This window comes from Octopus bimaculoides, chromosome 6, assembly GCF_046866305.1.
Source record: "Octopus bimaculoides isolate indiv1 chromosome 6, ASM4686630v1, whole genome shotgun sequence".
Classification (NCBI taxonomy): domain Eukaryota; kingdom Metazoa; phylum Mollusca; class Cephalopoda; order Octopoda; family Octopodidae; genus Octopus; species Octopus bimaculoides.
In genome coordinates, this window is record NC_142933.1 from 106,474,114 (window position 1) to 106,500,711 (window position 26,598).

At 37.7% G+C, this 26,598-nt stretch overlaps 1 protein-coding gene across 2 annotated transcripts in view; it reads right to left on the reverse strand.

Moving 5' to 3' along the window:
- LOC106873093 (uncharacterized) overlaps positions 1-26,598 on the reverse strand; it is a 170,831-nt gene that overhangs the window by 23,067 nt on the left and 121,166 nt on the right. For both annotated transcript variants that reach the window (XM_089354379.1, XM_089354378.1), the window contains exon 5: positions 16,141-16,247. In XM_089354379.1, coding sequence (XP_089210505.1) covers positions 16,141-16,247 — 107 coding nt within the window. The remainder of the gene's footprint in view (positions 1-16,140; positions 16,248-26,598) is intronic.

Below are 26,598 nucleotides of genomic sequence, written 5' to 3' on the forward strand. Positions count from 1 at the left end.
ATATGTCTATGAATATATACATATATACATGCATACATTATATGTGTGTGTGCGTGTGTGTGTACACACATATATATATACATGCATACATTATATGTGCATGTATATATATCTATACACACAGACACACACACACATACACACATATATATATATATACACACACACACACACATATATATATATATATATATATATATATATATATATATATGTATACGTGTATGTATATATCAAGCTATATAGAAAGACAGGAAATAGAAAGAGACAGAGATGCATGTGAGTGTGTCTGTGTGTGTGTGTATGTGTATATATATATATATATATATATATATATATATACACACACAGACACAGATAGATAAATAGAGTGATAGACAGACAGATGGATGGATAGATACATAGATACACATATACACATGCATGAATGTAAGTGCATGTGTGTGCATACACATACACACACACACACACACACACACACACACACACACACACACATTCCTACATCTATCTAACTGTATCTGTGTACACAGCTCTCAAGCACAGTCTCAAGGCTAACTTACTTACAAGAACTTTAGTGTTCAGCGAAGGGCATCAAATTTCAAGTCATTACCTTCTCTCACTCAGCCTTGCGGATCTGCTTTCAGCTAGAAGTGATTTCACTTCAGAATCAGCAGCCATGCCACGTGATAACTTGTGGAGGAGTATTGTTATACAATTGTAATTAATGTAGAGTGGATTAAGAGGAGATGCCTTTGTTTAATTAAATGTCTCGTTATTTTTCTTAATATAATTTCATAAACAGTGGTGTTTCATGTTAAAGAACAATAAAAATAGGAACACATGCATGCACACGCACACACACACATATAGAGACACATATATACATAGGTATGTTCTTTTATTCATTTAGCTGAAGAAACCAGCCCCAGGACTTATTCTTTGTAAGCCTGGTACTTATTCTATTGGTCTCTTATGACGAACTGCTAAGTTACAGGGATGTAAACATATCAACATTGGTTGTCAAGCCATGGTGAAGACACAAAGACACACATAAATATATACATTTCTATGTGTGTGTGTATATATATATATATATATATATAAATATATATATATACGACAGGCTTCTTTCATTTTCCGCCTACCAAATCCACTCACAAGGCTTTGGTTGGCCTGAGGTTATAGTAGAAGACACTTGCCCAAGGTGTGACGCAGTAGGACTGAACCTGGAACCATGTGGTTGGGAAGCAAGCACACGGCCATACCTGCATCTATTTATATATCTATTTAATTTTTTTTTTTTTACTGGTTTCTGTACCTCAGTCCTCAGTTAGGATGTCAGTATTAGAAAGATTAACCAGTGAAATAAATAGACATTTAGAAAATGTCAGAGGGCAAACTAAGTGAAGCATAAAACTTTAAGCTAATTCCAAAATCAATATATATATATATATATATATATATATATATATATATACACACAGACATATATAAACACAGACACACCCACACACAGTGCGGCAGAAAGGCAGGTAGACAATCAGATGGAAGGAAAAAACACACAAAGGAAGAGATTCAAATAGAATTATGCATGCAAAAACGGATGAACAGAGAGAGAGAGACAGAGATTAAAGAAAAGAATGCATGTGTGGATGGATAAGTCCAAAAAGATGCACACCAGCACAGAATGATGGAGATGTATATGTATGTATATATGTATGAGTATATCTATGTATGTATGTATCGGCCCATGATAAACAATGATGTGGCTATTAAAATTCATAACAGAACGTGTGTAAAATGTGGAAGGGTGTGCCTCTCAGTTGGAGGTCTAAAAAGACATGTTAAGAGAGTGCATATGGTGGCACCTGTTTCTCCTGCCAGCCAGCATAGTTGTCTAGTATGTAATAAAATGTGTAAAAGCTTGGCCAAGCTTAAAAGTTACATAAGGGCATCACATGGCAACAATCAGGAATCATTTCAGTAAGTCTTTTTGGCAATGGCTTTTCTCATGTAACGAGAATACAGCTGTGTGTATGTATGTATGATTGAAAATTTAAAATTTAACAAGCTGGTGAAATCAAGGAGTGAGTAAAAAGTCAACCTACCATTGTGGGAGAAAGACTCAAATGAATTGGCAGATATACCTATATCACGTGATTTTGAACTCTGAGATATTACTCTTAGTTCTCATCCATTGGTCTCATTGCCTAGGGTTAAACTAATAACTGCTTCGTCTTGCTTGTTAAAATCGTTGAAAGACTTGCGCCAAATTCAAACGATAGAAGTGTATAATTATAAACACATGAAGATATTCATATTGATAAATAATAATAATATAAGTGGCTGGCAAGCATAAAAGCCAAAAGGGTAAATTTATAAATTTAGAATTAAGGGTACAAGATAGTACCAGCGTTGCTAGAAATAAGAGTAAAAAAATACTCAAATAAGCCAGGAGTGGCTGTGTGGTAAGTAGCTTGCTTACCAATGACATAGTTCTGGGTTCAGTCCCACTGCATGGTACATTGGGCAAGTGTCTTCTCCTAAAACCTAAGGCTGACCAAAGCCCTATAAGTGGATTTGGTTCATGGAAACTGAAAGAAGCCCATCATATATATATATATATATATATATATGTTTGTGTGTTTGTGTTTTTCCCCCACCAACATTGCTTGACAACTGATGCTAGTGTGTTTACGTCCCCGTAACTTAGTGGTTCGGCAAAAGAAACCGATAGAATAAGTACTTGGCTTACAAAGAATAAGTCTTGGGGTTGATTTGCTCGACTAAAGGCGGTGCCCCAGCATGGCCACAATCAAATGACAGAAACAAATAAAAGATTAAAAAAAAAGAATAAACTGATAACATCGAGCGATATTGTGGCTTATTTGAGTATTTTTTTACTATTATTTCTAGCAACGTTGATACTATCTTGTATCCTTAATTATAAATTTATAAATTTACCCTTTTGGCTTTTATGCTTGCTAGCCACTTATATTATTATTATTTATTAATAATACTGCAGTACTTCAGTTTTCGAATATATATCTATATTTATGCATATATATGTGTGTGTGTATGCGTGTATATCATCAATTAATGTTTGTTTTCCATATGTATGTGTGTCTGTGAGTGTGTCTAAAGAGCTGATGTATAGAATATCAGATAATATATCCACAATAATCAAGGGACCAATTATTATAATAGGTCATCAAACTCCAATACATTTATAGCATAGCTGTAAATCCAGGTGGAAAAGTTTGCCTGAATATAAATAATCAAATGAAATTATCCTTAAGAGTGATATGCATTTAGAATAAAAAGGAAAAAAGTATAAATATGACAGATAACTCATAAGCTGTGTTCAGCAGCTGTTTCATTGGGAGTAAACATAATTAATTCCATAATAATCCTGTTAATTTGGGATAAACATTACTTTAAATTAATTTAAATTATTTTATATTGTTTACTGATATAAAATAATCTAAATTAATTTAAACTAATACATATATATATATATATATATATATATATATATATATGCATACATATACATACATACATACACATATAAATATATATATGTATGTATGTATATACACACATTCCTGCACCTTTTTTTCTTTTACTTGTTTCAGTCATTAGACTGCGGCCATGCTGGAGCACTGCCTTGAATTTTTAGTCGAATGAATCAACTGCAGGATTTATTTTTTAAGCCTGGCACTTATTCTATTGGTCTCTTTTGCTGAACATCTAAGTTATGGGGACGTAAACACACCAACACCGGTTGTTAAGTGGTGATGGTGGGATAAACACAGACACACACACACACACATGTGTGTGTGTATATATATATGTGTGTGTGTGTATATATATATATATATATATATATATATATACACAATGGGCTTCTTTCAGTTTCCATCTACCAAATCCACTCACAAGGCTTGGTTGGCCTGAGGCTATAGTAGAGGACACTTGCCCAAGGTGCCATGCAGTGGCAATGAACCCAGAATCATGTGGCTGGGAAGCAAGCATCTTATTTCGTTATTGCCCACAAGGGGCTAGACATAGAGGGGACAAACAAATACATTCAAATGGATTAAGTTGATTACATCGACCCCAGTGCGTAACTGGTACTTAATTTATCGACCCCGAAAGGATGAAAGGCAAAGTCAACCTCGGCGGAATTTGAACTCAGATCGTAACAGCAGATGAAATACCGCTAAGCATTTCGTCCAGCGTGCTAATGTTTCTGCCAGCTCACCGCCTTACCATCTTACCACGCAGCCACTCCTGCGCCTACATATATAATGTAAATAAGGTTAAAAATCCAAGCTATGTCCTCTTGAAGTGCACATCTGCTTGTTCCAGTATTTCAATTCCGTGTGCAGACATCATATTTCTGTGAGATATGCATAAGAGTTGGAAATTCCAGAAATAGTATTTGCAGAGAGATTTTATATCAAAACAGGACATTGGAGAAAATATTTTTGGTATTATTTATTTTCCGTTACACATTTCAAATGTTAATATTTGATTCTTTGTCTCAAGAATTTCAAATAGGAAATATCTTACGTATTTATCCAGCATGACAAATTGTCTGACCTAATTTCTACTATCCAAAGTACAAAACAGCAATGGCCTAGGTAATTTGCATAACTTAAACTAAGAGAAATAACTCAAGGTGGCCAGGGGCAAGTATTTGAATAGTATAGACCAGTGGTTCTCAACCAGTTTCCATTTGACCTTTAGGGGTCTGTATAAGATCTTGTTGTTAAAATTTATGGTCAATGAATCTGTTATACTTCTACAAGGCACAAAATATTGGGTTGGTGCATAATTATTGCGGCTTTTTTTTCAACAAATTTTATTCAAGAAAAACAATAACAATATTTAGCAAAAACATCCTTAAATGATTGTCTGACCGTCTGCCAAGCAAATGGGAAGCAGTAATTGAAGTAGATGGTGAATACGCTCTGGAATAATCATTTAAACATGTTTTTGTTGCATGTCATTGTTTTTGTTGAATAAAATTTATTGAAAAAAAAAATAGCCACAATAATTATGCACCAAACTAATATTTTAACACTTTTTTAATACAATTTGCAATAATAATTAATTGTAAAAATAGAGAAAGATAGTGTTTTATATATATGCATTGAATGGCTCTGGAAGTCCAGCAGAGTTAAATAGGAACCAGAACGGGCCATAGGCAAAAAGCGGTTGAGAACCACTTCGGTAGACAAATATGGGTTTACCAAATACCTTAACCATCTGTTAGAAAAGAAGAACCAAGATACACTTGTTTATTCTGCTAGAAATAGCAAAAGAAAATCTTACTGAAAACCCACTAAATTGTCTTTAAAAATAGTAGGACACATTAGATAATTATTTACATTATTTACATTTGACAGATATTTGTTCTCATCTTGTTTGTTGTTAATGGAGACCACCTCCTCCTGTGGGATGAAGCTAAAATAATAAACAGAGAACACCACTGGGAAATACGAAAACTGAAAGAAGCAGCACATATGCTAGGACACAACAACCTCCTAAGCAGACCAAGAGCAGATATGAATAGCATACGGGAACCAGTAATAAGGAAGGCTAGGAAAATATTAGATTTATAAGCCCTAAAATCCACTCCATAATTGCCCATGAGCATATGGCGTAGTGGTTAAGAGTGTGGGCTACTAACCCCAAGATTCCAAGTTCAATTCCAGGAAGTGACTATATCGAAAAATACCTTAGGAATGAGAACCCAGGTTCGAAATTTCTCCAAGACACCTGATGAAGGCTGGAGGGTATATCTCCGCACCCCTTTGATTACCATTTTACTCTAGTGCCCCACCCACCTGCCCATTGGTCATTCAGTTTTATTGATATTTCTTTCAAAATTCCAATTTCATTTATCACCCATTCACTTGTGTTGGTTTGCAATTACACCCCCTGAGGGACCATGTTTCAATGACCAGAAATATGTTGAATTAAGTTAAGCTTTAGAGAAAGAAACCTAGTTATGTCTTCCAATAAATATGTCAAAAGTTTTTCATGGACCCCTAAAATGCTATTGCAAACCCCCAATTTATTGAAGTAAAGATTGTTTGCCAACATAACATGGCAGTCCTGGTTTAGGACAAATGTTGCTGTAATTTAGCCCCAGGAGACAGCTGGCTATACAAGGGAATCTTCAAAAATATAAGGACACAGATCGTGTCGTATAGCCAGCTGGAGACGATGTATCCTGGGGCTAAATTACAGCAACATTTGTCCTAAACCAGGACTGCCATGTTATGTTGGCAAACAATCTTTACTCCAAAGTACTGTTGCTGAATATCTCTCGTTGTGAGAATTAAAAATAGTAATTCCCCCAATTTATTATTTTGCTTGCAGAGACTCCCAGGAGTCATTTAGATTCAAGTTGAGAACTACAGGGTTTAACGAGTCTGCCAGTTCATTGTAAAACCAAAAAAAATTAGGCTAATTATCAACAGTGATTGGATTAATTGTGAGTCATGTTAATTACTATAACAGCAGTTAATTATAGGTGCAACTGTCATTTGATATTAGGTTAATGAAGAATTAAGAGAGAACGAATTTTGTGAAGTACACTATGTGGTTCATGTATGTGTGTGTGTGTGTGTGTGTATATATATATATATATATATATATATATATATATATATATATATATATATATATATATCATCATTGTTTAATGTCCATTGTTGATGCTGACATGGGTTGGACGGTTTGACTGGGCTGGTACACCAGAAGGCTGCACCAGACTCCAGTGAGATTTGGCATGGTTTTCTACAGCTAGATGCCCTTCCTAATGCCAACCACTCCAAGATTGTAATGGGTGCTTTTACGTGTCATTTGTATGACACCGGAGGGCATTTACATGCCACCAGCACAGGTGCCAATTTGCAAAACACCAGTATCTGCCACGACTGCAATTTTGCTCAGCTTGATGGGTCTTCTTCTCAAGCACGACATAATGCCAAATATATGTATGTATGTATATGTGTGTGTGTGTGTGTGTGTGTGTGTGTGTGTGTGTATACATACACACACACACACACATACCATAAATCCTCGAGTATAATCTGCATTGTTTCCCAAAATTTAAAGGTCAAAATCCTTAGCGTGTACTATATACAAGGTTAAAAATGAAAAATATTTTCTAAGCAATGTCCGAGTCTCTTTTTGCTGTCCGGCAATGTTTATTCAGACGCATTTTGTGATTTCGGGCTTGTAACTGATAGCGATAAATATGTAAAGGCAATTTACTTAATATTTATTTTTCACTGACGTTATAACTGTTATTTCTATATTTTCTGCAAACAAAGTGCACAAAAAAGCTACACGTTTGCATTATGTTATATATACAATAATAATAAAGGACATTACCGTATATACGTTTACAAACCAAGGACATTATATAGACCTCCTTGACTCAAGTTAGAGAAGGGGTGCATATTATACACAAGGTTTAGGTTTTTCAGAGGTGCAGCCCCCTAAAAATCCCCTGCGTATTTTACTCGAAGGCTGACTATACTCGAGGATTTACAGTGTATGAACTTCATAGTGCAAAGTAGTGTCTTTACCAGTTCGAATTCGAATATGGTTGAGGCATATTCAAACCAGTAAGAAAGTCGGTCGATGTGCTTTGCCTAATGTCACTGAAATGCTGATCTCACCTCTAACAATACTACATCACCCCCACTACTTGACCAATAGCAGTCCGTTTTCTAGTAGCCATCTTGGACTGCCTGTGTTTCTCTATTTAGTAATCTAAACCAGAACAAGCCAGGTTTTTGTTACAAGCCTACAAAACTTTTAAGTCACATAGAACCAATCCAAATTGTTTCCAATTATATATGTATATATCTTTCTTTTAAATTTGTTTATGGGAAACGTTTTGAATATGCAATTTAAGTTCCTTTTTCTATTACGCCAGCCACAATCTTATGATGTTGACTGGTGTTGGTTGGTGTTGTATGTAAAGTCGTATAACCAATACTTCTTTATATATGTATGTATATATATATATATAATAATAATAATAATAATAATAATAATAATAATAATAATAACAATAATCCTTGGATAGAATTTATAAATTCTATCCAAGGATTATATGACGTAGTGGTTAAGAGTGCGGGCTACTAACCCCAAGATTCCAAGTTCGATTCCAGGCAGTGACAATAATAATAATAATAATAATCAGGCATAACACCAACATGAACTTCTAACTTGTTGTCTTTTGAGGTCTCTGGGTGAGACTTGGATCCAACTTGTACAAATCCAAAGCAAAATAATAATAATAATATTGAAAAATACCTTAGGAATGAGAAGCCAGGTTCAAAATTTCCCCAAGACACCTGATGAAAGCTGGAGGCTATATCAGCCGAAACATGTCAACAACAAACAAGATGAGGACAAATATCCGTCAATTGTAAATAATGTATTATTATTATTATTATTATTATTATTATTATTATTATTATTATTATTATTATTATTATTATTATTATTATTATATTTATCCTAAGGGGGCAAGCTGGATGAAATGCTTAGCAGTATTTCTCCTGTTGCTAGGTTCTGAGTTCAAATTCTGCCAAGGTCGACTTTGCCTTTCATTCTTTTGGGGGTCAATAAATTAAGTACCAGTTGCATACTGGAGTTGATCTAATCGATTGGCCCCTTCCCTCCAAATTTCAGGCCTTGTGCCTACAGTAGAAAGAATTATTTCTGTGAAAACATGTCTGACTATGGAGAAATATTTTTGTTTTGGAAAAAAGGTGAGGGCTGGCAACATGGAGGTCATCAGAATTTTAAAAATCTGCCTCAACAAGTTCCATCCGACCCATGCCAGCATGGAAAAGTGGACGTTAAATAAATGATGTTGATGATACAGTATCCTTCACGGATTATCTCCATGACCTTCACATTGTTACATAATGTCTATCCTTAAAGAATATCAACTCTATAACTTATGTATGCTATTTCAAATAATCCTTGTGGGAGGGGGGGTGCAGTCGATTAGGTCAACCCAAGTATGCAACTGGTACTTAATTTATCGACCCCGAAAGGATGAAAGGCAAAGTCGACCTCAGTGGAATTTGAACTCAGATATTTCAAACGATGACTACTCTATGTTATGTTATCTTTTATTCGCTTCAGTCATTGGACTGCAGCCATGCTGGAGCACTGCCCTCAAGGGCTTAGAGGAACAAATTAACCCTGAAACTTATTTTTTAAAGTCTGTGGTGTTTATTCCATCAGTTTCTTTTTCCAAACTGCTAAGTCATGGAATGCTGCTTTCAGCAATGTCTATGCTGTCTGTAATAATCTCGGTGTTACTTATTAACAGAAAGAAAGCGACAGGGAAAACTCCATCACAAAAGGATTCCAATTAAGATCAGAGCAAAGTAAGGAAGGAAGGAAAGGTAGAGACAAAGAGAGACAGAGAGAGCGTGTGTGAGAGAGAGTGACAGGGAGACAATCAGATCACAGACAGAGAACCAGATAGATATACAACAGACATGCATGTTGCTTGGACGGACGGACAGACAGACGGATGGATGGACACATGAACAGACAAACAGGCTGGAAGGTATAGATATATACAGATACACAAACACACAACACATATACGCAAATACATGTGTGTACCGGCCATGATGAAATACCACAAGGTATAGAAAATACGTATTCGCCTTTATATTGAACACTCAATATTTCATCTATTCAATAAGACATATTCCATATATTCAATAAGACATTCAATACTTTATTTCATAGTACCATCCATTTTTATTTTATATTATATATTGTATATTATATTAAATATTGTATATTCCATATTCTATATCCCACATTGGTTTTGCAGGAATATAAATAAAACATAAAAAACAGACAGTGTTGGAACTCTTTTAAACAAAATAATATATTCCTCTATACACAATCATACAAAACCCCTTTTTTTGTATTTATTTTTACTCGCATATATATATATATATATATATATATATATATACACACACACACACACGCATACACACATATGTATTTAAACACTTTCCAAAATAAATTTATACAATGTATACATATATACACATGCATATATATACCAATACATGTTTAAATGCTTTCTAACATAAATATACACAAAAATATATATATGCATATACATGTATACACATAAATACACACACATGTACATGTTTACAACAATACACACAAAAATAAATATATACATACATGTGTGTGTGTGTGTGTGTGTGTGTGTGTGTGTGTGTCATTGTTCAGTTTTATTTCAAGAGTTCTTGCCAATAGAGAAAGAACCGGTTTCTAACCCAGATCCAAGGCTCCTTCATTGGAATTTAAACATCAACAACAGGGTATTTTTGTTTGTATGTATGTATGTATGTATGTATGTATGCAGATTTGCATTTTTTGTTTTTCGTATGTATTCTCATGCATGTAGTCACATATCTAGACATTCCCATATTACAGTTCTATATTTGAGAGATGGGGAATCATGTATGTTATTTACATTTGACGGATATTTGTCCTCATCTTGTTTGTTAACACAACGTTTCGGCTGATATACCCTCCAGCCTTCATCAGGTGTCTTGGAGAAATTTTAAACCTGGATTCTTGTTCCTAAGGTATTTTTTCGGTGTTATTATTTTCATCATTATTAGTATTATTATTATTATTCAGGTCACTGCTTGGAATTGAACTCGGAATCTTGGGGTTAGTAGCCCACGCTCTTAATCACTACGGGCATATGGTGTAGTGGTTAAGAGCGTAGGCTACTAACCCCAAGATTCCGAGTTTGATTCCAGGCAGTAACCTGAATAATAATAATAATAATAATAATAATAATAATAACATCGAAAAATACCTTTGGAATAAGAACCCACATTCGAAATTTCCCCATGACACCTGATGAAGGCTGGAGGGTATATCAGCCGAAACGTTGTGTTAACAACAAACAAGATGAGGACAAATATCCGTCAAATGTAAATGTACATATTTGTATTATGTATATATGTATGTATGTATGTCATTGTTCAGTTTTATTTCAAGATTTCTTGCCAATAGAGAAAGAGCTGGTTTCTAACCTAGATCCAAGGATCCATCATTGGAATTTCAACATCAACAACAGGGTATGTATGCTTGTATGTATGAATGCATGTATGTATATGTGCAGATTTGTATGTTTTGTTTTATGTGTGCATTCTCATGCATATAGTTGCATACCTAGACATGCTCATATTTGTACATATATATGTACACACACACACACACACACACACACATGTGCACACAAACACATACACAGGCATAAATGTTAAAAAAAATATTAAAATTTTATGCAACACTTACAATATAATTGGAATATTTTTTGTCACCATAGAATGTATAGAATCCTATACAGCTTGAAGGCTGACTGTATGTATATAAATGGCTCTAAACTATAGCAGCACTCACCTGCTTCCCCCCGCCCTTCCCCCACTAAATCCTCATAAGACCGGAAGGTGGGATAATCTCAGATAAGCACCTCTGCTTCATCTGATGTTGTGACTGACCTTGCCAATAGGAGTTTAATACTTCTTGCTCCTCAGTGCAAAGTGCAACCAATAAATCATGTGTACTTGTACGTATGTATGCATGTGTGTGTGTGTGTGTGTTTGTGTGTGCAAGTGTGTGGGTGTGCGAGTGTGTGTGTGTGGATATGTGTGGATATATATATATGTACGTATGTGTGCGTATGCATGTATGAGTGTGTGTGTGTGTGTGTGTGTGTGTGCAAGTGTGTGTGTATGTGTGCAAATGTGTGTATGCAAGTGTGTGAGGGTATTGTGTGGATGTGTGTGTGTATGTGTAGATGTATGTATGGTTATATGTGTATGTGTATGCATGTGTGTGAGTGTATATATGTGTATGTGTGTGTATATATATATATGTATGTGCATGTGTGCATTTATGTGTAGGTATGTATGTGTATATATGCATGTATGTGAATGTATGTGTCAGCGCATATAAGTGTGTGCTTTCCTAATCCATTAGATTAAAAAGTGTACTTCAAAAAGGGGCATGTCATAAAGGTTGTTGTTGTTGGCACTCCGTCACTTACGACGTCGAGGGTTCCAGTTGATCCGATCAACGGAATAGCCTGCTCGTGAAATTAACGTGCAAGTGGCTGAGCACTCCACAGACACGTGTACCGTTCTCGGGGGATATTCAGCGTGACACAGTGTGACAAGGCTGGCCCTTTGAATTACAGGCACAACAGAAACAGGAAGTAAGGGTGAGAGAAAGTTGTGGTAGAAGAGTACAGCAGGGTGCGCCACCATCCCCTGCCGGAGCCTCATGGAGCTTGAGGTGTTTTCGCTCACTAAACACTCATAATGCCCGGTCTGGGAATTGAAACCGTGATCCTATGACTGCGAGTCCGCTGCCCTAACCACTGTGCCATTTCGCCTCCACCATAAAAGTTACCCTACACACATTTCACCCTTGTGGAATATGCATGAAAACAAGGCAATGGCCATCACTTACTCTGCCCAGCCTCTCCCTCATTTCTCTCTCTCTCACTCTTTCCCTAATCATCCTCATCATCAATATCATCACCATCATCATCATTTAACATCTGTTTTCCATGGTGGCATGGGTTGGATGGTTTGAAAGGATCTGGCAAGCCAGAGGGTTGGCACCAGGCTCCAATTATGCGCTTTGGCATGGTTTCTACAGCTGAAGGCCCTTCTCGACACCAACCACTTAACAGAGTGTACAGGGGGCTTTGTACGTGGCATCAGTACAGATGCCTTTCACATGGCACTAACAAGGGGCCATTTTTACACAGCATCAGTAAGGATGTTTTGTTCTTGTAAGGTTTTGAATTCTGTATGGGGTAACTGATGAAATACTCTGCTCTTCTGGTCGTTAACCCTGTAATAATCGCTTTGTCAGTTAGTGACAACAATTAAATGTCCCGAATAAACACACAATATATGATGCCTTCACAGGGTTTTCCCTTTACTTGTTTCATTTATAGGTATCTGGTCATGCTGGGGCACTGACTTGAAGAATTGTAGTTAAACAAATCAACTCCAGTACTTCCTTGTTTTTTTTTGTTTTTTTTTTTTTTAAGCCTGGTACTTATTCTATCGGTCTCTTTTGCCGAACTGCTAAATTACAGGGATGTAAACACACCAACACCAGTTGTCAAGTGATGGTTGGGGAACAAACACAGACACACGCACACACATATATAATATAGGATGGGCTTCTTTCAGTTTCTGTCAACCTAATAAACTCATAAGGGTTTGGTCAGCCCAAGTCTATAGTAGAAAACACTTGCCAAAGGTGCCATGCAGTGGGACTGAACCCAGAACCACGTGGTTGGAAAGCAAGCTTCTTACCACACAGCCAAGCCTGTACCTTGAACTATTTTTTTTTTAACTATTGACCCTTTTTTCTTTTACCAACACTTTGCCAATGTCCCCTGACTGTGATGCAATGCTCTCTCAACCCCATGGTTAATGTACATACATGTAATATGAGGAGCCAGAGTAATTCAGTTCCTTGTACTAATTAAATAATTAGATGCAAGTGATTACTCACCACAGAATCAGGTTATTATAAACATACATGATACACACTCTTCTATTTATTTCAGTCATTGGATTGAGGTCAGTCTGAAGCACAGTGTTATTGGCAGAATCTGACTGATCACTGACTACTTCTATCACAGATCAATCCCTGATAAGCCATTAAGCACATTGAGTTATCCAAGATCAATGATAAATGAACCAGTGTTAAAAAGAGGCTTCATGTATTTCAATAGGAGACAGACTTAAACTGTACGGATGTGTTGGACTCTTCAGCCATGACCACCACCACCACTACCAATCCCTTTCTCCCCAGGACTAATATAGAAATTTTCCACCCCACCCCACCCCTTTCAGAACCATTGATGGTTATTGGTATAACTTGATAGTTTAGTTTAAACATGACAAGTCTAGGCTTGGAAAGCCAAGTCTTGTTAAATGTCACCAAATGTAAAGAGGCTTAACCTGACATTGTTATGTATTGTGTGTGAAGGTTCAATGGCTCTGAGCTGAAGGTGCTGGGTTACTGAGTGCACAGGTGCAGGTGTGGTCGTGTGGTTAAAGAAGTTTTCTTCCCAACCACATGGTTTCAAGATCAATCCTACTCACCAGCACCTTGGGAGGGTGTCTTTGTACTACCACCACCAGGGTGACTAAAGCTTTGTGAGTGGATTTGACAGACAGAAACTGAAAGAAGCTTGTCGTGTGTATGTGTGTGTGTGTGGGGGGGGGGTCTTAGTTATGATATCGAGTGATAGTTGTAATTGAGTGCCATTGTCATACAAGCAGTGTCATTCGTTTTCAATCTTCTGTGAAAACATGTCAGGCTCTGGGGAAATATAACTTTGCTTGGAAACAGGTGAGGGTTGGCAACAGGAAGGGCATCCAGCAATAGAGAATTTGCTTCAGTAAACACCATCCAACCCATAGAAACATAGAAAAGTAGATGTTGAAATAATCATCATCATCATCATCATCATCAATAATAATAATAATAATAATCCTTTCTACTGTAGGCACAAGGCCTCAAATTTGGAGGGAAGGGACCAGTCGATTAGATTGACCCCAGTATGCAACTGGTACTTAATTTATCAGCCCCAAAAGGATGAAAGGCAAAGTTGACCTCAGCGGAATTTGAACTCGAAATGTAGCGATGGGCAAAATACCACTAAGCATTTCGCCCAGTGTGCTAACGACTCTGCCAGCTCACTACCTTTGAAATAATAATAATAATTCTTACTATTGGAAGCAAATGGCCTCAAATTTGGAGGGAGGGGGCTAGTCGATTACATCGACCCCAGTGCTTCACTGGTACTTAATTTATCAACTTCAAAAGGCTGAAAAGCAAAGTTGACTTCAGTAGAATTTGAACTCGGAACGTAGTGATAGGTGAAATACCATTTTGCCCGGTGTGTTAACAACTCAACCAGCTCACCGACATCAAAATAATAATGATGATGATGATGATGATGATGATATTTTTTAGTTCAAATCTGATAAGAACTATTGTCCGTTTCATATGAGAAAGGTAGATAGCTCTGCTTTTTCCAGTTTAATTCTTTCGTGACCAAATTTTTTATGGTTAGTTCAACATGCACCTACAGATGCAATTCTTGGGAAACATCATCAGCATTGTATCCAGGAGTCACTGGATGTTTCAGCTCTTACAACATACACCTTCATCCAGGTGACCCAACTGAGGTCGACAAAGACTAAGCCCACGGTCAAGTAGCATTCTACTGACCCCCACCAATCATCTCTTTTCAACCAGAACCATCTAGATCAATGCGTCTCAGCTTTTTAAATATCTGAGCCAGACTCAAAACTTTTATTTTTGTAGGGGGCCACCTACAAGTCAATTAAAGAAAATTTGTGATATTTATAGAAGGAAGACTGTCAAGGGCCATGAGAAGGATGCTTGAGGGTCACATGGGTCCCAGGGAGCTGCAGCTGAAAAGCACTATTCTAGGGGCTTTCTCAGCAATCTTTATGTTGTTCTTGATGGCTCTTCTTCTGCTCATTCCATTAACTCCAGGGTTCCATACACCCTTCTCAGAGTATGATCAATGACCCTTTAACTGCCATCCTCTGACTAACACCCTGTTTTCCACCTTGTCCATCCACTTATGTGGACTGAACCTGAAACCATGTGGTTGGGAAGCAAACTTGTTCACCACACACCCATTTCTGCCCTTATACAGTAACCCCATGCCATATCGTGGTTCACCGGTCTTGGTTTATTATTTACACTTACATCGATTCCTCCGTGGTGTTGTTTTGCATTTATAATAAAACAAATATACACAAATTATAAAAATAATAAAATAATACTGCTCTCCATGGATTTTCACCTATCGTAAGGGATTTTGGAAAGGTAACAGACCTGCGATAGACAAGGGATTACTATATTGTAGAAAAAAAAATGTCTACAGGGCAAAAATAGTCTAGATTCTGTGTATGTCACTGGCAAGACAAAAAAAGAAAATGTAAAGAGAATGCCTACCTTTTCAATAGAACTTTCTGTGTCATTTTCATGGACGTTTTTCATTTGAGGGTTGAATGATAGCGGCTGATCCTGACTGCCATCTCCTGAATTAGGTCGGCTGTTGTCTGAAAGAGATTGAAAAACAAAAAAACTATTAACTTCATCATCATTGCCCTCATCATTGTTTTAACATCCACTTTTCCATGCTTCCATAAGTCAGACAGAGTCTACTGAAACAGATTCTTCAAAGCTGGATGCCCTTCCTGTCACCAACCCTCATCTTTCCCCAAGCAAGGTAATATTGCTCAAAGGCCAGACATGTTTCCATGGAAGATTAGAAATGAATGACACAACTTGTATGTAGTGGTACTCAAGCACCCGTGCTGGTGCCACATATAAAGCACCCATCCTGGTGGCACATATAAAGCACCTATGCTGGTGGCACATATAAAGCACCCATCCTGGTGGCATATATAAAGCACCCATGCTGGTGGCACATATAAAGCACCTATGCTGGTGGCACATATAAAGCACCTATGCTGGTGGCACATATAAAGCACCCATGCTGGTGGCACATGTAAAGCACCCATGCTGGTGCCACATATAAAGCACCTATGCTGGTGCCAAATATAAAGCACCCATGCTGGTGGCGCATATAAAGCACCCATGCTGGTGGCACATATAAAGCACCCATGCTGGTGGCACATATAAAGCACCCATGCTGGTGGCACATATAAAGCACCCATGCTGGTGGCACATATAAAGCACCCATGCTGGTGGCACATATAAAGCACCCATGCTGGTGGCACATATAAAGCACCCATGCTGGTGCCAAATATATAGCACCTGTGCTGGTGGCATATATAAAGCACCCATGCTGGTGGCACATATAAAGCACCCATGCTGGTGCCACATATAAAGCACCCATGCTGGTGCCAAATATATAGCACCTATGCTGGTGACGCATATATAAAGCACCCATGCTAGTGGCACATATAAAGCACCTATGCTGGTGGCACATATAAAGCACCCATGCTGGTGGCACATATAAAGCACCTATGCTGGTGTCACATATAAAACACCTATGCTGGTGGCACATATAAAGCACCCATGCTGGTGCCACATATAAAGCACCTATGCTGGTGCCACATAAAAAGCACCCGTGCTGGTGCCACATATAAAGCACCCATGCTGGTACCACATATAAAGCACCTGTAGGGGTAACAGCTCCTTAAACCGTTTCCAATAATCTTGAACCGTGAAAATATCATCTTACTATATTTTCGAAACCACCCAGTCCAAGAATTGAAACCATGGTCTCATGATCATGAGCATAATGCCCTCACCTGACCACTAGGCAATAAACCTCCCCCTCTGCTATAATAAGCACTCAAAACACTTTAGCATAGAATGCTTTGGTCCACAGCACTTTAAGAAACACTGCCTATACTTCTACTACTAATACTACTACTATTGTCACTATTACTACCACCTGCTCTGTCACCATTTCTAACACCACCAGTACTACTGCCACCATCCTTAATAACCATCTCTACCACTGCTACCAATCACTAACTTGTACTGGATTTATAACAAGGAGATTTAGACAAAAATGTCATTAAACTAAAATGGTCGTGAAGTACCGTACTTGCAAGTTATTGCTTTATCCCTCTCTCTCTCTCTCTCTCTCTCTTGCTCTCTCTCTCTCTCTCTCTCTTGCTCTCTCTCTCTCATACACACACACACACCGTCAGGTTACCTAGCAATGAAATACAGGTACACAAATACAGACCTACAGGCTATGCAGCTATAAAAAAGAAATTCTACCTTTTGTAAACAATACTTTTAAATATTGACATACAGGCGTGGCTGTATGGTGGGAAGCTTCCTTCCCAACCACGTGGCTCCAGGTTCAGTCCCACTGCATGGCATCTTGGGCAAGTGACTTCTACTATAGCCTCTAGCCAACCAAAGCCTTGTGAGTGGATTTGATAGACGGAAACTGAAAGAAGCCTGTCATATATATATGTGTGTGTGTGTAAATATATATGAGGATATTATTGTTTACAATGATATCAGTGGCTTAGCATGCATGAAAAATAAACATAGGAATGGCTGTGCGGTAAGTAGCTCGCTTACCAACCACACAGCTCTGGGTTCAGTCCCACTGCATGGCACCTTGGCCAAGTGTCTTCTACTCGAGCAAGTGACTTCTACTATAGCCTCGGACCAACCAAAGCCTTGTGAGTGGATTTGGTAGATGGAAACTGAAAGAAGCCCGTTGTGTGTGAGTGTGTTTGTGTGTGTATGTGTGCGTGTCTGTTTCTCTGTGTGTGTGTGTGTGTGTGTGTGTGTGTGTGTGTAGACACCATACCAATGACAAAAAAAAAGAAAAAATTGTAAATTGAAAAGTCAGACATACCTGTATCACAATAATTTCGAACCGTGAAAATATCACTTCGTATCTTTTTACCACACACAACACACACACACATTGTCATGTTAGTATCTTAGTATCTCTTCAGACATGTTGAGGGTATATTAACTGATATTTTCTCAAAGTTTGAGATCACTGTGATACAAGTGTGTCTGATTTTTGAATTTTCGATTTTTTTTTTAGTCATCGGTAGGGGGTCTTAGTGATTTTGCCTGTTCCCTGGACTTTATCTTTATGTAAATGCGAAAACATGTGCTTTTGAGTAGTTCTGACTGCTATTTTAGCATGCTGGTACTTCCTGTAGCACCCTTCATTATATATGTGTGTGTGTGTGTGTGTGTGTGTGTGTGTGTGTGTGTGTGTGTGTGTGTGTGTGTTGGTTTGTTCCTCAGCCATCACTTGACAACCGATGTTGGCGTGTTTATGTCCCCGTAACATAGTGGTTCAGCAAAAAAGACTGATAGAATAAGTCCTAGGCTTACAAAGAATAATGCCCCAGGGATCAAATTGTTCGATTAAGACCCTTTAAGGAGGTGCTCCAGCATGGCTAAAGTCATATGACTGAAACAAGTAAAAGAATAAAAGAATTTTTTGCTCTTATTTCTTCACCATATTGTGAATGAACAATACTAAATATTTTCCAATCTCCACTTTTGGTATTGTTACTTTCTAGGAAATATTTTCTAGTATTTTCCATACTTCACACAAATATAATGTCTACATACAGATTTGGAATACTAAAATATATGCAGATGTACTTTGAGCAAACAATATATAAATGTGACCATTTCCTGTTCCTGCCTTTAGGCTTTCATTTCACACACGCCAGCTCAATTTGATTCATTATCTGTCGAAAGACACCTGTTGTTATTTCTTGTTTGTATTTGTAATTGTGTACCATGTTCTCCATTTTTTATCTTTGTTGCTGTACACATTCGCTAGCTTTCTTACAAAGGGGTCTAATGCTTTTACCTCAGACTTTTTGGGGGGCAACCATGTCGAACCATCTCAAGTGTAACTGCCCGAAATGGTCGTGACTTCTGGAACTTGACTGAAAGCCACAAATGACCCGTCTTTTTTAGCCTGTCCTTCTAATTGTGGTTTCTCTTCTCTGCCTTTGTATTGTCTATCTGTCTGAATGTTTTAATGTCCTCTATTGCGTTTTTGTTCCATTTTTTTTTATATATATATATATATATATATATATATATTAATAAAATACAGGGTAGCAAAAAAATTTTAGAAATTTTATTTACCACCAGTGGTCTAGCAAGGGTACAGAATATAGATTGACTTGAAATTAACTTGAAACCATGGTACAGAATATAGATTGGTAAATGTTTTTATTTTTCATTCCCTTTCGAAATTATCCCTACTTTTTGTGGTATGTAGTCTTGCTGCTATTTCTAGCGGGTTAGATGTCCTATTACAGGCATCTCTGTATTTTAAATAAAAATTATATATATATATATATATATATATATATATATATATATATATATATATATACGTGATTGATGCCAGAGCCGCCTGACTGGTCCCATGCTGGTGGTACACAGAAAGCACTATCCAAACGTGATCATTGCCAGGCCCACTTGACTGGCCCCTGATGCCAGTGACACATAAAAAGCACCCACTACACTTTCGGAGTGGTTGGCATCAGGAGGGGCATCCAGCTGTAGAAACCTTGCCAGATCAGACTGGAGCCTGGTGCAATCGTGCAATCTCCAGACCTCAATCAAACCATCCAACCCATGCCAGCATGGAAAACAGGCGTTAAACAATGATGATGATGATATATACATAGATATAGTTAATTAATAAAACATATATCAGAAAAAAAAGCATACTCTAAAGAAAAGAGCAGTAATTATTACAACAATAATTTTAGTACATTATTTACATTTTAGTACATTATTTACATTATTTGTTGTTAACATAATGTTTCGGCTGATATACCCTCCAGCCTTCATCAGGTGTCTTGGGGAAATTTCCAACCTGGGTTCTCATACCCATGGGCATATGGCATAGTGGTTAAGAGTGCAGGCTACTAACCCCAAGATTCTGAGTTCGATTCCAAGCAATGATCTGAATAATAATAATTATAATAACATCGAAAAATACTTTGGGAATGAGAACCCAGGTTCAAATTTCTCCAAGACACCTGATGAAGGCTGGAGGATATATCAGCCGAAACGTTGTGTTATAATTCCTCATCTCTTAAATATAGAACTGAATAAATTTAATTTTGGACAGAGTTACCAAAGGTCTCGTATCCACAAAGCTGAAGATTTTTAAGACTAAAATCTCAATTTCTAAGTGTTTCCTCACATCTGCGATGTAGAAAATTAAAATTGTGTGTGCTTGTGTGTGTATGTATGTATGTGTGTATACACACACAAATATTTAAAGTGGGAGAGAGAGAGAGTCACATTATACAACAATACATTCAATATTATTCATAACAGACAAGCGAAGGACACATACTACTATCACAGTAACCAACTGCTGTTTGTTTATGGGGGGATTAAAAAAAAAAACCATGTTACGAAATAGTTTTAAACCAATGAAAGAATATAATCCTTTTGCAGATAATCTTAATCTCTGTTTGATTTATAGATTAACTAGTTTCAAAAAGAAGCTTTTATTAGTCTATTTTAAGGTATAAAAAAGAAAGATAAAAACATAAAAAAACAGCAGAAATTATCTTAAAAATATGTCGTCATGATCACTGCGGTTTAATTATGTTTATGAAAATAAAAATTTTGCTGATAAAACCTCGTGCAAGAACATGTGGTTTGTTCAGCTAAAGGATGCTGGGTTCCAATCTGATTGGATCTCATCCGCAACGTAATAGTCTATATATTGGATGTACACTTAGTCATCATATTACATTTGCTTGAGCCAGTAAATCACCTCACCTTCTCCATTACCAAGCCTCCTACTCTCCCCATGCACTACACCTGCCTGTTTCTCCTCCCATCCTGCCTATCTTGCCCCTTTTATCTTTTGTTTCAGTCATTAGACTGCGGCCATGCTGGGGCACCGCCTCACAGAATCTTTAGTCAAATGAATCAGCCCCAATATGTTTTTTTTTTAACCAGATACTTATTCTATTGGTCTTTTCTGCTGAACCACTAAGTTATGGGGATGTAAACACACCAACACTGGTTGTAGAACAGTGGTACTCCTGGTTCTATCCCCACTCACCTCATACAATGAGGGTCCACACAAATGCCCCATCACCATTCACAAATGCCCTGTGAATAGCGAAGTGGCACAACTACAACAAGAAACACATCCTACTCTGACCCCTTCTTTCAGACACTAACTACTCATCTCTCAACATAAAGCTACCTTCTTCAGGGTCCGCAGTCTTCTAAGCAGCATGGTGACCCTACTAGTGTTGATAGTGGAGGCCCATGGCTTAGTGGTTAGGGTGTTGGACTCATGATTGTAAAATTGTGGTTTCGATTCCGGGACTGGGCAGGAAGGTTGTTCTTGAGCAAAACACTTTATTTCATGTTGCTCCCGTCAAGTGGATGGGCAAAAATAAGTAACCCTGCAACAGGACCTGTGTCCCATCCAAGGAGGGAATTTATATGCCATAGAATCTGGGGAACTGGCCCTTATGAATCTGCATGGATCAAGAAGGTAACCTTTACCTTACCAGTATTGGTGCCATGAAAAAAGACATCGAGTATATAGTGTAAAGTAGTCGGTGTTAGGGAGCGCATCCTGCTGTAGAAACCATGCTAAAGCAGAAAACTGGAGTATGATACAGTCCCTTGGATCCACTGGATCCTGTTAAACTCTCCCACCTATGTCAGCATGGAACATGGACATTAAATCATGATGACAATGGTGATGGTGGTGTTGACAATGATGATGATGATTGTGATGACAATGATGATGACGATTGTGATGATATTGATGATGACGATGATGATTGTGATGACGATTGTGATGACAACGATGATGACGATAGTGATGACGATGATGACGACGATAGTGATGACGATGATGACGATGGTGATGGTGATGATGATTGTGATGACGATGATGATGATGACGATTGTGATGATATTGATGATGACGATGATGATTGTGATGACGATGATGACGATTGTGATGACAACGATGATGACGATAGTGATGACGATGATGACGACGATAGTGATGACGATGATGACGACGATAGTGATGACGATGATGACGACGATAGTGATGACGATGATGACGACGATAGTGATGACAATGATGACGACGATAGTGATGACGATGCTGATGACAATTGTGATGACAATGATGATGATGACGATTGTGATGATAATGATGATGACGATGATGATTGTGATAACGATGATGATGACGATGGTGATTGTGATGATGACAATTATGATGATGATGATTGAAAAACTAAATCTTTTAGCCTCTTGATTAATATCATTGATGTACTGCTGCTGTTGCTGATGGTGACAGTGATGGAAGATGTGGTGGTGGTGGTGGTGGTGGTGGTGCTGCTGCAGATTAGTAATTAAGTAGGAAGGCATGAGCATTCAGCACCATTTTAATTTTAATAACCTTGCCCCACCCACACTCATACACATACCTATACACCGCTCCGTGTCTGTCCGCAATGTTGTTGCTTTCAGAGAACATGATGATGATGATGACAATAATGATTGTGATGGTGATGATAATGATTGTGATGGTGATGACGATGTCAACAATGATGATGATGATGATGACAATAATGATTGTGATGGTGATGATAATGATTGTGATGGTGATGACGATGTCAACAATGATGATGATGATGATGATGATGATGGAGTGATGACAAGGATGGCAAAGGTTACGTGAATGATGGTGGTGATTGTGATGAGGATGAGAATGATGAACAGAGTGATGACAATGCTGATGGTGATGATGATGATGATGATGATGATGGCGATAAGAAAGATCATGAGGAAGAAAAGGAGGAGGAAAGATGATTATGATGACAATGATGGTGATGGTAAATAATGACGATAGTGATGATGATGATGATGGTGATGATGATCATGCTAATGATGATGAAGATGAAGGTGGCCGTGGTGGATGCGATCACTACTACAGCCACCACCACCCTCTTCGTCCTCCTCCTCCTCCTCATCATCATCATCATCATCATCACGTGCTATTTATCTTCTCTTTCTATTGAATAAGCTTGCATAAAGGGATTAATATAATTCTTTCCTTTGTAAATCTGGACAACCACATACGACAGTAACATTTTTTTTTTTGGTATTTTTCTTAATTATCTTACTCTTTATTTTATTTATATTTTTTGTTTCTTATTTTCTATTGTTAATTAATTAATTAATTAATCAATTAACACAAAATACCTTCAAAGATTTACATCTCTTTGCGACTTTTTCTGAGTCCAATTCTGTTGTAATTAATTTTGATTTTAATCTCCAATGATGATTATTAAAATGTATACTAAGCTTTTCATTGGTGGAGGGGGGGGGGGGGGCACTTATCAATTAAATACCCCCACATAATTTGTGGACTTATACCTGTGCTAGAAATTTTATTTTTATTATTGTTACTGCTATGAATATTATTATTATTGTACCTGTAGTAAAAAGGATTATTATTATTATTATTATTTTGGGGATCGATAAAATATACCAGTTGAACACTGGCGGGTCGATGTAATCGACTCATCTCCTCCCCAAAAATAACTGCCCTTGTGGCAAAATTTGAAACAATTATCATTGTTATTATTATTATTAGTAGTAGTAGTAGGAGGAGGAGGAGGACTAAGGCAGTGAGCTGGCAGAATCGTTAGCATGCTGGGCAAAATGCTTAGCGGTATTTTGTTTACTGCTTCGTTCTGAGTTCAAATTCCACCAAAGTCGACTTAACCTTTCATCCTTTTGGGGGTCGACAAATTAAGTACCAGTAAAACACTGGGGTCGATGTAATCGACTAGTCCCCTCTCCCCAAATCTCAGGACTTGTGCCATTAGTAGAAAAGATTATTATTATTATTATTATTATTATTATTATTATTGAAGGCGGAAAGCTTTCAATAAGTAGTAGTAGTAGTAGTAGTAGGAGGAGGAGGAGGAGGAGGAGGAGGAGGAGGAGGAATGGTGGTGGTGGTGGTTGTAGTAGTATTCATTGTAGTAGGAGGAGGAGGAGAAAGAGGAGGAAGGGGTAGTAGTAGTAGTAGTAGTGGTGGTGGTGATTGTAGTAGTGGTAGTGGTAGTAGTAGTAGTAGTAGTAGTAGCAGCAGAAGTAGTAGTAATAGTAGTAGTCTTACGCATAAGCGAGACAGAAATCAATATAACATGTCCAGCAACCATCTCAACCTGTCTGATCTAAACCAGATCAAGGACTGGATTACAAAATATTAGTAAAATGACTTTACATAACAACATTTTTCTTTTTCTTCTTTCCTTGAGGAAGAGATCGAAATAACTAACGGGAAAGTTTCACAATGACAAATTAAATTTCCTACACAATAAACCACAACTTTCATGTATTTTCCTCTTCTGTTTTTCACACCAACTATTTCTATCAGACAAATGATTCTCCTTTTTCTCTGTATGTACATGTTATAGGCACAGATGTTAACCTGCTTGCCCAGCCAGTGGGGTGGCGTCATTCAAAAAGTAAAGCAAAGCAAACCGCATTGTGACCAGTGATGTTTAACTTCATCTGAGAGCCTGGTTGATCATGTGATGTATATAACTATATATTTGAAGTTTGCTTTCCGACCACATGGTTTCTGGTTTAATCCCACTTCATGGCACCTAGAGCCTTGTGAATGGGGAAATATTATCTAATGGGAAACAGATGACTGTTGGTGACAGGAAAGGCATCCAACTGTAGAAAATCTGTCTCCATGAAGTACACTTGACTCATGCAAGCATGGAAAACTGGACATTGAATTATGGCTTGAGAAGACATGTCAAGCCATGTGAAATCATAGTCGTGGCTGATGCTGGTGTCACATAATTGGCACCTGTGCCAGTGGCACATAAAAAGCACCTTTTGCATGGTGGGACTTACAGAAGAAAAGTGGCTGATGCCAGTGGCACGTGAAAAGCTCCTTTCGAGTGTTGGGCCTCACAGAGGCAATGACTGAGACCTTTGGTATTATGTAATGCTTGAGAAGAAGACCCATCAAGCCGAGCAAAATCGCAGTCATGGCAGATACTGGTGTCACACAAATTGCACCCATTCTGGTGGCACGTAAAAGCACCCATTGCAGTCTCAGAGTTGTTGGCATTAGGAAGGGCATCCAGCTGTTGAAACCTGTGCCAAATCAGACTGGAGTCTGGTGAAGCCTTCCAACTTGCCAGCCCATGTCAAACTGTCCAAGCCATGCCAGCATGGTCAACGGACACTAAATAAATGATGATGATGATGTATGTGTGTGTGTGTGTGTGTGTGTGTGTGCGCACATATATACACATATATACATATATATAGTTATATATATCCCTTGCAGAGACTGGCTCAATAAACACAACGCCCAGTCTGGGAATCAAAACCACGATCCTACAACTGCGAGTCCGATGCCCTATTCACTGGGCCATGGCACCTCCACACCACCAACAGAACGTCAACTATGTCTACAAGATCAACAGTCCAGCCTAACTGTGAAGTTCTCTCACACATCTGTGTTGTAGCCTGTTATGTTATTTTATTTCATGTTTGGCAATCGTTGTATTTTATAGCAGAGAATAAAATGTCACTTACCAGTTTCAATCTCAAGTTATGTATTTTTCATTTATACATTCTCCTTCATTTGTTATCACCTTTCCATTTTGTCCATTGAGGCCATGAGGTGAACAGACAAGTCTTTTTTGACATTGCTTCTTATTTATTATTTCATTTCCTAATCCTGTGATCAACCAGATTATTGGTTGCTATACATCATTAGTCACAATGTGCTTTGCATTGTTTAAGCTTTTTGAATGATACCACCCCACCGGATAAGGCAAGCAGGCTAACATTTCCCCAGGTCGGAAAGCGATA